Genomic DNA, 13,791 nt, shown 5'->3' on the forward strand with positions numbered 1-13,791 from the left:
ACTTGCAAGAGACTCAGTCCACCTGTAGGGCCTTTTTGGTGGATCGGGGCGTGGAGCGAGCGCCGGGATCGGGGCCCTGGGAAGCAATCCCGGGGGTGGGGGCTCTCTTCCTTCGCGAAGTGGGGGGGGGGGCGCAAACAGCGTCCCCTCCCCATTCAGCCACCTGAGCTCTCCAAAGAAGGCGTGCGCCCTGGGCGCAAAGACGCTTTCTGGAGAGGTTGATTTGGGTAGGGAAGTGGGGGCGCCCCCTGCTGCCCCCCCCGCGCCCCAAGACTAACCTGCCAGGCTGGGGGGGCTCCTCAGCGACGGCTCTGGGGCGCAGGAGCCCCAACGAAGCGCGGGGCGATCCGGAGCGCAGACTTTCCTCCTCCTCCTCGGCTCTTGTTTCTTTCCTTCCTTCCTCCAAGCCGGGCGGACAGGTGTGATGCCTTTTGCCCAGGAATGCGGCAGAGCCGCTTACCTTTAACCCCTTCCGTTCAGGCCCAGGGAGAGCGCCAAACCTCGTTAGGAGGAGTCCGGCCGCTGTTCCATCTATAGCTCCGTATTGCCTGCACGGACTGGCAGCGTCTTTTCGGGGGGGCTTCCAGCCGAGGGAGAAAAGCAATGACAAACCTGGACAGCATCTTAAAAAGCAGAGACATCACCTTGCCAACAAAGGTCCGTATAGTAAAAGCTATGGTTTTCCCAGTAGTCAGCGGCGTAGCGTGAGTTGTCAGCACCCGGGGCAACGCAAGTAATTTGCGCCCCCTAACCCGGGGCAAGGCAAGTAATTTGCGCCCCCCCAACCCCTAATCTGCGAATTGCCGCTGGCGCTGCCGCGCAAACAACGCTGCTTGCCCGGAGGAGGATGGAGGCAGAAGCAGCCGCCGCCTGCGGCTGGGCCAAGGGGATGGCGGCGGCGGCAGGGTGCAGAGGCTGCCCGTGCCCGGCCAGGCGTCGGTGGCGGCGGCGGCGCTGCTGCAGCGGCTGCTCCTCCTGCGAGCAGTGAGCGGAGCGCAGCCACAGCGACGGCGGGGGGCGCGCGCGCTAGGGCGCAAGGCTGGCGGTGGCGGCGGGGAGCCCGGCGGAGGAAGGAACTTGTCCCTTCCCTCTGGACTCGCGCCCCCCCAGATGTTGCGCCCGGTGCGGTCGGCACCCCTGGCACCCCCCACGCTACGCCACTGCCAGTAGTGATGTATGGAAGTGAGAGCTGGACCATAAAGAAGGCTGATGGCCGGAGAAGGGATGCTTTTGACTTCTGGTGCTGGAGGAGACTCTTGAGAGTCCCATGGACTGCAAGAAGATCCAACCTCTCCATTCTGAAGGAAATCAGCCCTGAGTGCTCACTGGAAGGACAGATCCTGAAGCTGAGGCTCCAAGACTTTGGCCACCTCAGGAGAAGAGAAGACTCCCTGGAAAAGACCCTGGTGTTGGGAAAGATGGAGGGCGCAAGGAGAAGGGGACGACAGAGGACGAGATGGTGGGACAGTGTTCTCGAAGCTACCAGCATGAGTTTGACCAAACTGCGGGAGGCAGTGGAAGACAGGAGGGCCTGGTGTGCTCTGGTCCAGGGGGTCACGAAGAGGCGGACACGACTAAACAACAACACAGCCGAGGGAGGCTCCTAGGCCTGCCTGCAGAAGCCCGCTGGGTATTGATCCTTTTTTCGCTCTTGGAACCGATGCAAAGAATTCCATTCCACATGGAATCAAAATTGTCCAGCGGGAAGGGGCCCCCAGAGGTCATCCAGCCCAACCCTGTACAATGCAAGAATCTTAACTAGATCATCCAGGACAGATGGCCATCCAACCTCTGAAAGGAAGAAGAGACCACCACCTCACGAGGGAGACTGTTCCACAGTCCAGCAGCTCTTCCTGATGTCCTTCCCATTAAAATAAAATAAGTTTTTAGTCATCATGGCTATAAATGATAGGCTGGTTTCAATATGGAGGTGTCTTATGTTGAGTCAGGCCGTTAATCCACCCTCCTCTGACCAGCGCTGGCTTTCCAAAGTTTCAGGATGGAGGCAATTTCATTCTGCATGCCTCGCAGCCGAGCTGTGACCCTTGTCAAAACGACCCTTGTCAAAACGGCATTACTAGAAAGAGGGAAACCCCAAAACAATAGCAATAAAGGCTGTTTATTTATCTGGTTTTAATGGATTGCATCCAGCATTAATTCAACTCACAGGATAAATGAATGGGACACAGTTAGCCACACACGTCCATTCATTTCAATAGGTCTACTTTGAGTCTGGCTCAGCTTAAGATACAACAGTTCTGCTCTGAGTACGGTTATAACTTGGTTGAATTCAGCCCTAGATTTACTGTTTTTGTTGCTTTTCTGAAAATCAAACCTTTATACTGTTTCATTGCAAGATGCTTAGAGATTGGTTTGCTTGTTTATTAAGCTGTACGTAAATCTGGTTGAATAAAAATAAGTAAATATCAGTACCTACTCTGAAACAAAGGGTGGCGCTGTGGGTTAAACCACAGAGCCTAGGACTTGCTGATCAGAAGGTCGGCGGTTCGAATCCCTGTGATGGGGTGAGCTCCCATTGCTCAGTCCCTGCTCCTGCCAACCTAGCAGTTCGAAAGCACCTCAAAGCACAAGTAGATAAATAGGTACCACTCCGGCGGGAAGGTATACGGTGTTTCCGTGCGCTGCTCTGGTTCACCAGAAGTGGCTTAGTCCTGCTGGCCACATGACCCGGAAGCTGTCTGCAGACAAACGTCGGCTTCCTCGGCCTATAGAGCGAGATGAGCGCTGCAACCCCAGAGTCGGTCACGACTGGACCTAATGGTCAGGGGTCCTTTTACCTTTATCTTACTCTGAAGCAAATGCACAATTCAGCTGGAAAGACACAAGAAGTCAGGTTGGGAGCAGGGAAGTTCTGACATTGGAACCTGCGCTGAGAAAGTTCATGTTTGCACAATAAAGGCGTAGGACAAAAGTGCCAAAAAAATAAACATATAAATCGTTTTCTTTTATGGGGCAGGAGTAAAGTCTCACTGAATATGGTGGAATCTACTCTTTCAGTGTACCGTATATACTTCTAGGATTGACTTTCTTTTGAAACTTTATAGTTAGGCTGAGAGTGGGTGATCAGTGCCCATTCAAACTTTGGTCTCTCCCAGGGAAGCGACAGCTGGCAAATTTTTGCCTTTTATGTCAGAATTTCTGCCCTTTTGGTTTTTTAAATTTTTATTTGTGATTTTCAGTTTGGTGCTGGAGGAGACTCTTGAGAGTCCCATGGACTGCAAGAAGATCAGACCTCTCCATTCTGAAGGAAATCAGCCCTGAGTGCTCACTGGAAGGACAGATCCTGAAGCTGAGGCTCCAAGACTTTGGCCACCTCATGAGAAGAGAAGACTCCCTGAAAAAGACCCTGATGTTGGGAAAGATGGAGGGCACAAGGAGAAGGGGATGACAGAGGATGAGATGGGGGGACAGTGTTCTCGAAGCGACCAGCATGAGTTGCACCAAACTGCGGGAGGCAGTGGAAGACAGGAGGGCCTGGCGTGCTCTGGTCCAGGGGTAAAGGTAAAGGTAAAGGGACCCCTGACCATTTGGTCCTGTCGTGGCCGACTCTGGGGTTGCGGCGCTCATCTCACTTTACTGGCCGAGGGAGCCGGCGTACAGCTTCCGGGTCATGTGGCCAGCAGGACTAAGCCGCTTCTGGCGAACCAGAGCAGCGCACGGAAACGCCGTTTACCTTCCCGCCGGAGCGGTACCTATTTATCTACTTGCACTTTGAAGTGCTTTCAAACTGCTAGGTTGGCAGGAGCAGGGACCGAGCAATGGGAGCTCACCCCGTCATTGCGGGGATTCAAACCGCCAACCTTCCAATCGGCAAGTGCTAGGCTCTGTGGTTTAACTCACAACTCCCTTGCGTGAAGGGGGGGGGTGAGTTAAATGCCACCCTTTGCAGAATGGAAATTATGGGGATGAGCTGGATAACCTGTTAAGGTCCCCTTCCCTATTAGCAATTCTAGGAATCTGGAGTCCCAAAAGGGGCTTCCTTTGCAGATATAGGGTCTCAAACCTTTGCAAAATAAATCTGCCTTTGTTATGTAAAAAGCCAACAAGTGAGGGCAATGTGTTCCCATGGGAACTAATGGCTAGGGAGGGGAAAAGGCCTTTTGTTCGGTTTGCCTTTCCACTGCCCCCCCCCCCAGTAAATTCTGTTATCTGTGAGAGTCAGCTTTCCCCTCTCTGGCCATTTCGGAGTTAAACCACAGAGCCTAGGGCTTGCCGATCAGAAGGTCGGCGGTTCGAATCCCCGCAACGGGGTAAGCTCCCGTTGTTCGGTCCCTGCTCCTGCCAACCTAGCAGTTCAAAAGCACATCAAAGTGCAAGTAGATAAATAGGTACCGCTCCGGCGGGAAGGTAAACGGTGTTTCCGTGCGCTGCTCTGGTTCGCCAGAAGCGGCTTAGTCCTGCTGGCCACGTGACCCGGAAGCTGTACGCCGGCTCCCTCGGCCAGTAAAGCGAGATGAGCGCCGCAACCCCGGAGTCGGCCACGACTGGACCTAGTGGTCAGGGGTCCCTTTACCTTAACCATTGGTCATGCTGGCTAGGACGGGCCAGCAAACAGCTAACAGGATTTTCCTCCCATTCTTTTCCAAATGCAAGAGCAGTGCTTAGAGTGTTGACTTGGGAGATCAGGGTTCAAATCTCGCCACTCTGACACAGATCTCGCTGGGTGGCCTTCGTCTGGTCAGCTGGCCCACCCAGTCTTGTGTACACTGACTGGCAGCAGCGGAGCTCTGGAGTTTCAGGCTGGGGGTCGGAACTGGGTCCTTTGCTATCGAGGGTCTGGAAAGCGGGCCTGATGAGGAACGGTCGAAGGAGCTGGGTATGTTTAGCCTGGAAAAGTGGAGATACCTGAGAGCCACCTTCCAATATCTGAAGGGCTGTCCAATGGAAGCTTGTTTCCTCCTGCTCCGGAGGGTAGGACTCGAACCCGTGGCTTCAAGTGGCGAGGAAGGACATTCCGACTCAACATCAGGAGGAATTTTCTGGCAGTCAGAGGGGGTTGGACTAGATGACTCTCAGGTTCCCCTCAAACTCTGCAGCCCTCTGATGCCGAGTTGTTGCCCTTTCCTTAGAAAGGAAGCAAGTTTCTAGTCCTCAAGGTTCCGTGTAAAGGCATATTCAGCGTCTAAGCCACACACCCCATCTTGGTCAGTGTTACTCACACTGGCAGGCAGCAGCTGGGGTTTCGCTCTCTCCCAACCTGGAGGGACCAAATATTGAACCAGGGAACTTTTGCAGCCAGAGCGCCCGCTCTACCTCTGAGCTGAGCCGGGCTGATGAGGCGGGAGTGGCCTGGAGGAAAGGGGGAGTGGCCTGGAGGAAAAGGGCGTGGCCTGGAAGAGGTGGGAGTGACTGGAGGAAAGGGGTGTGGCCTGGAGCAAAGGGTGAGTGGTCTGGAGGAAAGGGGAGTGGCTTGGAGGAATGGCCTGGAGGAAAAGGGGAGTGGCCTGGAGGAAAGGGGAGTGGCCTGCTGGAAGTGGGAGTGGCCTGGAGGAAAGGGGGAGTGGCCTGGAGGGAAAGGGCATGGCCTGGAAGAGATGGGAGTGACCGGAGGAAAGGGGTGTGGCCTGGAGCAAAGGGTGAGTGGTCTGGAGGAAAGGGGAGTGGCTTGGAGGAATGGGGGAATGGCCTGGAGGAAAGGGGCGTGGCCTGGAGGAAAAGGGAGTGGCCTGGAGGAAAGGGCATGTGGCCTGGAGGAAAGGGGAGTGGCCTGGAGGAAAGGGGAGTGGCCTGCTGGAAGTGGGAGTGGCCTGGAGGAAAGGGGAGTGGCCTGGAGGAAAGGGCATGTGGCCTGATGGAAGTGGGAGTGGCCTGGTGGAAAGGGGTGTGGCTGATGAGCTGTAGCCAGGGGGGGCACGGAAGGACCAGGTAGGGAGAACTAGAGGGGGCCACTTTTCGACCTTGGGGCTTATTTCCACCCCACCCCCACCCCACTCTGCCACGTAAAAAGTCCTCCCCCACCCACCCCTTATCCTTTCCCCCCTCCCCTTGCTTAAGCACCTCCCCCACCCCAAATAAACCAAATAAACTCTCTCGTTTTTTCGTTTTTAATTCAATCGGTATTAGTGCCCATAACACAGGAGACTAAAAGTGGAGTCCTAGACAGGGCGACTCGGACGTAAGCCCCACCGAGCCCAATGGATGCTCACCTCCAGGTAAGCAGGTGAGCAGGATCGTGGCCTAATACATGCAACCGAGAGTTGAGGTTAAGGCTCTCTCTTTTCCCCCTAACCCCCTTCGCTTTGTCTCCCCGCCATAGGATTTGGCCTGTCCCGTTCAGGGCGAGTTCACTCGCAACGACTGTCCCGCACAGCAGGGGGAGCGGCGATTCTTGCATTGCGGGGGGTTAGTCTAGATGACTCTTCGGGCCCCTTTCCAATGCTACAAGGTCTGTGATTCGGCAGACGTCGCTGGAGCCCAGCTCCCATCGCCCCTGCCGCCCCGGCTATCAGGGATGATGGGAGATGTGGTCCAGGCAACATCCCTGGCCAATAATAATAATAATTTTATTATTTATATGCCTCCCATCTGACTCTTAAAGTTTGTGTCTGTGGTTTCCAGGAAAGCAGAGGAGGGCAGGAGACACACCGCCCCCAAGGTGGCTTGGTGGAACGGGCAAAGAAGGACTAATCCGTCTGGCGATGTTATCGGTCCACCCCAAAAAAGTCGCTGGCAAAAGGAGTCTTCTGTGTAAGCCAAACCAGAAGCGTCTCTTGACCACGTCGCTTGCGAAGGGCAATCGGAAGTGTTCAAAACGGAGCGTGTCTGTACAAGGCCGGATACGAACTCGGCAAGGGGTGCTCGTGAGGGAACGGTGAGGTATTCTTCCGAAAGATGACCCCGGTCTCATAATCCAAGCAGGAAGGGTGTTTTCCTGCAGGAGAACACCATATTTAATTCTCAACGGGGCGAAGTTTCCCCCCCCCCCCGACGGTGGGGGAGAATCGCTCATCCCCACAGATTGGGTGGCTGGGCCCCGATCCACCTCGTAGCACCACCACCGACAGCCACGTTGACCCCGAAGCATGAGGTGGGCTTTGGGCATCTCTTGGTGCGTTAAGAAGTCCGAGAAGCCGTTTCGAAAGGGAGGAAGGATTCGGTGGGCATGAAAGAAATCTCTCCCCAGCGATCAGCCCAAGAAACGGCTCCCCCAGTCCTGTGTCAATATGGAATCAAAAGCTCCCCGATTCCTCCTCGCTTTGCTAAGAAGCAAGGCGGGGAGTTAGCAGGCGGTGACAAAGTCTTCCTTTTTTTTAATAGAAAAGAAAACGAACGAAAGGTAAGCAAACGGCGACAAGCTGTGTTCGTACAGAGGTGCGACGGCGGCACCCGGTGTCTGCTCAGACCTGCACTTTTTGGATCTGTTTCTCGTTGTCTGCGGGCTCTGCCATGGGGCTGGGCGTGTAGTTGAAAGGGCTCACCCGGGCAGCCCGGCTCGGGGAGCTGTGCCTGCTTGGGAAGTTCCCGAGGGAGCTGACGGGCGCTTCGTGCGTGAAGGAGATGGGCACCGCTGCGGGGGCCTTGCCTGGATTGGAACCGCCTGCGTCTCCTGCTTCTGAGAACGCGAGGAGCGCAGCCTTGTTCTCCATCGTCGGAGAGGTGCTGGAGTTGGTTTTGGCGGCGGAGAAGTCTTCCGTCTGCACGACGGCGTCGCTGGTCTTCCGCAGGGCCTGAGGGACCTCTTCCTCCTCCAAGGTGCTGACGAGTGGCAGGGCCGTGGGAGGGAGGGTGGTCTTCAGGATGTGGGGGATGTCCTCGTCTCGGATGCGCTTCCACGTCCCCCTGACGATCGCCTGCTGTGCCTCTTCAGCCTGCTTTTCCGGCGCTCCCAGAGGAGGCACCACGGGGAGTTTGGGCCCCTCGTCGTTCTTCTTCTTCGTGGGCTCTTGGCAACCGGGAGCGGCCGGGCTGCCCGTCCTCTTGACGACGTTGATCTGAGGCGACGACGAGTACCGTTTGAACGGCTCCGGCGGGCCGTTGGCCGTTTTGACCGGGAGCCTGCAGGGGCTTTCCGAGCTGGTCCGTCTGGGAGGCCTCAAGCCTGCCGGGACCCCGTGGCTCGACAGAGGTCCCCGCGAGACGATGGGCCGCTGCATCAGCCCCCCGGGCTTGTCCGCCTTCAGCTCGTCGCACCGGGAGGAGCAGAGGAAGACGGGCGGCAGGCCGGGGCGGCCCCTCCGAGGTGAAGCGGCCGGGGAGAGCGTCGAGTTCAGCTGCGGCGACGAAAGCTCGGCCCGGTGCCTCATGAGCAGGCCGGATGACTCCTTGATGAACGTCAGTTGCCTCAGGAAGCCGGAGCGGTCCGACTCGCTGGCGGTGGACCTCGCGGAGGACATGCGGACCAGGTTGAGGTGGCTGCTTTGCAGGGCGGGCTTCCCGCCAGTTTGGGGCCTTGTCCCTCTGCCTCTCCCCACCTGCTCCTCCAAAGTAGGCATGGCACTCCTGGCCGGCAGCGTTTTCTTCACCGGCTTCTGCATGAAGGGGATACGGACGGGAGACTTCTGGGTCTTGTGTTGTTTGGGGACGGGAGACTTCTGCACCGGCTTTGGGTTCTGGCCGGGAGATGTGGCGTTCCCGTTTGCCTTCCCAGCTTCCCGAGTCGGTATCTGCCGGCCGGGCGGCTGCGAAGGGGACGTCAGCTTCTTCTGGTTGGGCTGAGACGGCGTGGACGTCCGGGAGGACCCCGAGGAAGGGGCTTTCGTCATCCGGGCCGGCGGAGTGGCGCTGCGTTTCGGCAAGGTGAGGTCCACCATCTCCGAGATCTTCCCCGGCCTGTGGAGGCTCCGAGACCTCTGCTGGTTCAGGCTGAGGTTCTTCACAGGCGCTTCCTGCTTCGCTGGGGGTCCGGCCTTCTTCGGGGCGGCTCTGGGGCTCTGTGCCGGCGAGTCCTTTGCCACGTTTGGCATGTAGATCACCGTCCGGCCTCGGAAGACCACCGGCAAGTTGGTGAGCGGCTTCTGCTGAACGTTCTTCTCCGCCCGACTGTTCTGGGCCCTGGGACCTCCTGTGGCGACCTTCTTGCCATCCTGGAACGCCCTCGGAAGGTCTTTCTTCTCCACGTGACGGCCGGGGACCTTCCTGCCTGCCTTCTTCTCCTTCCTCTCCAGAGACAGCTGCAGCGTGGATCCCGACGACAGGCCGGACATGAAAGAGAGAATGGAGTCCGATTCCAAGGACGGGTCGTGGGCAAAGGAGGAGGCCGCCTGGTGCAGCCAGGTGACAATGGAGTTAGCTCCTTCCTGGATTGCCTTCCAGTCGACACTGTCCAGGTCTGAGGCGGCTTCGTCCGGCGTGGCCTCTGGCTTCCGCTCGTGGGCCTTCCTCCCCTTCCTCTCCTTCTCGCCCTGCTTCCTTTTCCCCGAGTGCCTCCTCCTCTTGCCCACGGCCGACCCGACCCCCTTGGGTAGCAGGTTGTCGTCCGAGTCACAGCTGAGGGAGCTCCCCGAGCTGCCCCTCCGCTTGGACAGCGCTGCCCGCATCTCCTGCCGCCGGCTCAAGGCCAGCTTGGCTCGGCCGTACAGCTGCCCCCTCCCATCTGCGTGGCACAGCTCCACGTCACTCAGGGAACTCAGAGAGGAGCTGAGGGAATAGCATGGGGGTGTCTCGTCCGCAATGAGGTTGCTGCGCAGCTTGGCAGCCATCTTGGTTTTCGGCGGCGGTTGCCTGGAAGCAAACTCGGCCTCTTTCTTGACCCAAGCTTCCTTTCTTTGACCTTTGCCAGGTGCGCCGGCCTTCCTCCTGGGCGAACGTCTCACCCCGAGTTCCGCCAAGTCGTCTGAGTCGTTCTCGTAGAAGCAATAGACCGCCTCTTCGGTCGGCGTGGTGTGGCAGAGCGACTGGAAGACCATGTCACTGCTGCCGTTCTCCTGAGGGACGTCTTTCCTGGAACGGCTGCCTTCCGAGCTGGCCCTCAGGCTGCCCTGCCTCACGAGCGTCAACTCCAGGTTTCTGAGGGGGACGTGTCCTCGCTTGGACTCGGCCGACTGGGCCCGGCCTGTGCGGAGCGGGCTGGTGTGGCTCGAGCCCGTGTTGTGCTTGTACGCGGATGCCACCCGGGTTGGCGTGGAATGGCTGGAGGTTATCCTTCCGGCCCGGAAGCCTCCCGCCTCACCCTGGGCCGCCTCCATCTTGAGGCCTAATCCACGTGGGCCCAGAGCGTCCCTCCTCTTCCCGGAGCACCGCCTCAAGTCCGCCTCCTCCTTCGTCGGGTATTGGAGCGTCTCGTCGCTCAGGGAAGCCGCGCTGGAGAAGTTGACTGGAGTCCCTTCAGCCGAGTCGGTGAAGGAATCCTCATCGCCAACGTAGTCTTTGCTGGGCCTCGTGGCTGCTGCCGTACGCCTGTGCTTGGGGAGACCAAGGTGAGAACTAGCGGGGACCAGCATATAAACCGGGACATGCACTGGCTTCTTGGTTTGGGGGTTCAGAACCTGGCCCGGAAACCCGGAGACGAGAGACGTCCGCACTTTCCGGAAGCGGGACGGCATGGCCGAATTGATGCACTCCTTCAAGATCTCGATGTCTTCGTCAGAGGTCAGCTCAAGGCGCTCTGGCTTCCTCTGGCTCTCGGCGGCCCTCTCTTCCTCGTGTGCCACAAAGCCCAGGCCGCCGCTCCTGTCGGGGAAAGGGGGCATCAACTTCAACTCCACGTCCTTCTGTACGTAGTGTTCATGGAGAGGAAGAGCGCTCAAGCTGGAGGCGCAGGAAAAGTTCTCGTTGGGTTTCTCCACGGTGAAGTACACCATGGAGTCGAGGTCTTGGGGCACCTGGAACCGCTCCTTGAAGTCCGTGATCTCCATGAACTTCTTGACGTTGTTCTCCCACTGGATGTTGAACTGGCTCGCCTCCTTCTCCGGCTGACCGCTGAGCTCAAACAGGGGTGTTTTGCTGCGGCTGGGGGGCATGGTCTGCCCGGGACTATCGGGCAGCTCGCTGGGACTGATGGTGCCACTGATCATCTCGCTGCAAGGCTCGCTTTGGATGGAACTGGCGATGGACGGACTCTCGAAGCTGCCCAGCGAACTGACTGAGCTGCAGCGGCTCATCACCAGCGGCGTCTCCTGTATGTAGTTCTCCGAGGAGCTGGACGGCGTCAAGTCCTCCGGCCGGCAGGGCGAAGCTCCGCGGAAGAAGACCTTCTCCTTCTTGGGGAAAGGGATGGCGATGGGCTGCGAGGCGGCCGGGGCAGGCTCCGCTTGCCCTCCCTTCCGCGCCTCCTCCATCTCGGCCACCTCTTCCACCTCGATGATCTCCAGCGAGGAGTCACTGTCCGTCTCGTTCTCGCTGTGGCTCTGCCCGTCCAGGATGTTGTCGGCCGAGGAAAGCGAAGACAACGAGCTGCAACGAGAGAAGCAGATCGGCGTGTCTTCCACCGAGTACTTCTGCAGCTGCTCTTGCGCCGCGGGGGCCGGGGGCCGAGCGGGCAGCTTCTCAGGAATCTTGCTCAGGTTTTCGATCGACTTCAGCGACAAGCTGGGGTAGAAGGGACCGGCTCCCTGCAGCCCGGCCGTTTCGGGCGCTGAGCTACCGTCCCCAATGCTCTCCACCAGGGGGACATGTTGGTAGGACGGCGAAAGCTTAATCGTGTGGACTTTGGGGTCTGCGTTTAGCTCATTGCTCGGAACTTTCATCTGGGGTTCTGGGTCCTTCTCGGCAACCACAGCGTCAGATTTCGGGAGCTTTCCAAGGTTTCCCAGCTTTTCTGCCGCCTCTCCTGTCCCGTGACGTTTCTTTCCTGGCACCTCTGCCTTCTCTGGCCTGTTGCTCAAGATGTTCTTCAGGTCCAGGCGGCTGGGCCGCTTCTGGTAGCGATGCAACTCGTCTTTAAAATCCAAGAAGGTCGTTCCGGTGCATGGTTTCATGTGCTCCTTGGTGCAGTAACCGTCGCTGGTGCTCCCGCTGTTGAGGCTGTCGTTGGAGAGGCTGGTGTAGGCCGTCTTCAGCCGCAGGAGGGTGTGGGCGCGGCACAGGCCTTCCCGCTTGGCAAAGCCGCTGGCGTCCGACAGCCGGCACGGCGAGCACGACTGCGCACGGGCCTCGTGCACGTCCTCCAGCCCCAGCTGCCAATCCAAGCAGTGGTCCTCGGAGCTGAGGCTGAAGCTGTCGTCCGACGACGTGTGCAGGACGGAGATGTCCTCCACCAGCTTGTCGATCTTGGCCACGGCAGTGGAGATTTTGTTGGCCAGCTTCTCGGCCGCCGCGGAGACGTCCTCGTCCGGGCGGAGCAGCGAAGGGGCCACCTGGGCAGCTTCCGCCGGACGGCTCCCATCCTTTTCGGGCTCGGGGCACCTCCGTGGAGCACCGGCTCGCGGCAACGCCTGCCCTTGGAGGAAGGAGGAGTTCAGGAACATGGAGAGGACAGAGGCGTTCCCTGTTTCGGAGGCGTTGGGGCCCTCGTCATCGTCAAAGCACCCCGAATCGGAGGCGTAGTCTTTCACCAAACTCTCCATGTGCCTTATGGGCTTTTTGGCACTCTGTGTCTTCAAAGTCTGCTTCTCCAAGCTGTCAAAGGCCTCGGCCAGGTGTTTTGTGTCCAGTTCGGCCTCCAGCGCCTTCTGCTTCCTCATATAAAGCGACGGCATACAGGACCCCGGCGAGATGACCACGGTGTCTTTGTATTTCGGCGGGCGGTTGGCCAGGAGGTTCCGCAAGGCCGCCGCGCTGCCCATGGCGATCATCTTGTGTTTGGAGTGCACAAGGTTTCGGAGCATGCTGACGGCGCCCAGGTCCCACAGGAGCTCCTGGTCTTTGGGGCTGCGGGCCGAGAGGTTCCAGAGGGTGCCGCAGGCGTTGCTGACGATGGTTAGGCTGTGTGACTTGAGGTGCTGCAAGAGGGTCTGCAGGCAGCTGTGGTCTCTCAGGACTTGCCTGGAAGACAGTCGGGTGGGGAATAAGTTAAAAACAACACAGTGGCATGGACCTGCGTTTCGCTGAACAGTGGTGCCTTGGTTCTCAAACTCAATCCGTTCCAAAACCAAAGCGTTCCAAAACCAAGGCACGCTTTCACATAGAAAGCAATGCAAAATGGATTAATCCGTTCCGGACTTTTAAAAACAAGCCCTAAAACAGCAATTTAACATGAGTTTTGCTCTCTAACGAGACCAAGGATCCATAAAACGAAAGCGACAAACAATGTAAAGGTAAAGGGACCCCCGACCATTAGGTCCAGTCGTGGCCGACTCTGGGGTTGCGGCACTCATCTCGCTTTATTGGCCAAGGGAGCCGGCGTACAGCTTCCGGGTCATGTGGCCAGCAGGACTAAGCCGCTTCTGGCGAACCAGAGCAGCGCACGGAAACGCCGTTTACCTTCCCGCCAGAGCGGTACCTATTGATCTACTTGCACTTTGACGTGCTTTCGAAATGCTAGCTTGGCAGGAGCAGGGACTGAGCAACGGGAGCTCACTCCGTCGCAGGGATTTGAACCGCCGACCTTCTGATCGGCAAGTCCTAGGCTCTGTGGTTTAACCCACAGCGCCACCCGCTGTACAATGTACTGTACTATAAAATAAACAAGACAGCATTGTAGATGATAAAAATTAAAATCAATCTTTTTTCTTAGCTGCACAGAAGCACAGCTTCTGATTGGCGCAGGCGCCCTGGAAACAATAGTCGACAGTTGCATCGGACCTTCGGCTTACGAAAACTGTCCAAAACCCGGAACACTTACTTCCAAGGTTTTCAGCGTTTGAGAACCAAGGTACCACTGTACTCAAACGCCTTGTGTCCCAAACCTGAAAGTGAGTGTTCTGGTTTTTGAACATTTTCAGAAGCCGAACG

The 13,791-nt window shown here is 57.8% G+C and overlaps 3 protein-coding genes across 4 annotated transcripts in view; 1 reads left to right on the forward strand and 2 right to left on the reverse strand.

Moving 5' to 3' along the window:
• TJP3 (tight junction protein 3) overlaps positions 1-409 on the reverse strand; it is a 50,802-nt gene extending 50,393 nt beyond the window's left edge. Inside the window, exon 1 of the mRNA XM_081177651.1 lies at positions 279-409. The gene's annotated coding sequence lies outside the window, so the exon portion shown is untranslated. The remainder of the gene's footprint in view (positions 1-278) is intronic.
• GAMT (guanidinoacetate N-methyltransferase) overlaps positions 1-13,791 on the forward strand; it is a 214,627-nt gene that overhangs the window by 71,829 nt on the left and 129,007 nt on the right. The gene's annotated exons all lie outside the window — the stretch shown is intronic.
• Positions 6,048-13,791, reverse strand: part of APC2 (APC regulator of WNT signaling pathway 2) — a 53,124-nt gene continuing 45,380 nt past the window's right edge. Inside the window, exon 15 of the mRNA XM_081177552.1 lies at positions 6,048-12,882. Coding sequence (XP_081033678.1) covers positions 7,359-12,882 — 5,524 coding nt within the window. The 3' untranslated portion in view covers positions 6,048-7,358. The remainder of the gene's footprint in view (positions 12,883-13,791) is intronic.

The sequence above is a fragment of the Podarcis bocagei genome (genome assembly GCF_964188305.1).
Source record: "Podarcis bocagei genome assembly, chromosome: 18".
Classification (NCBI taxonomy): domain Eukaryota; kingdom Metazoa; phylum Chordata; class Lepidosauria; order Squamata; family Lacertidae; genus Podarcis; species Podarcis bocagei.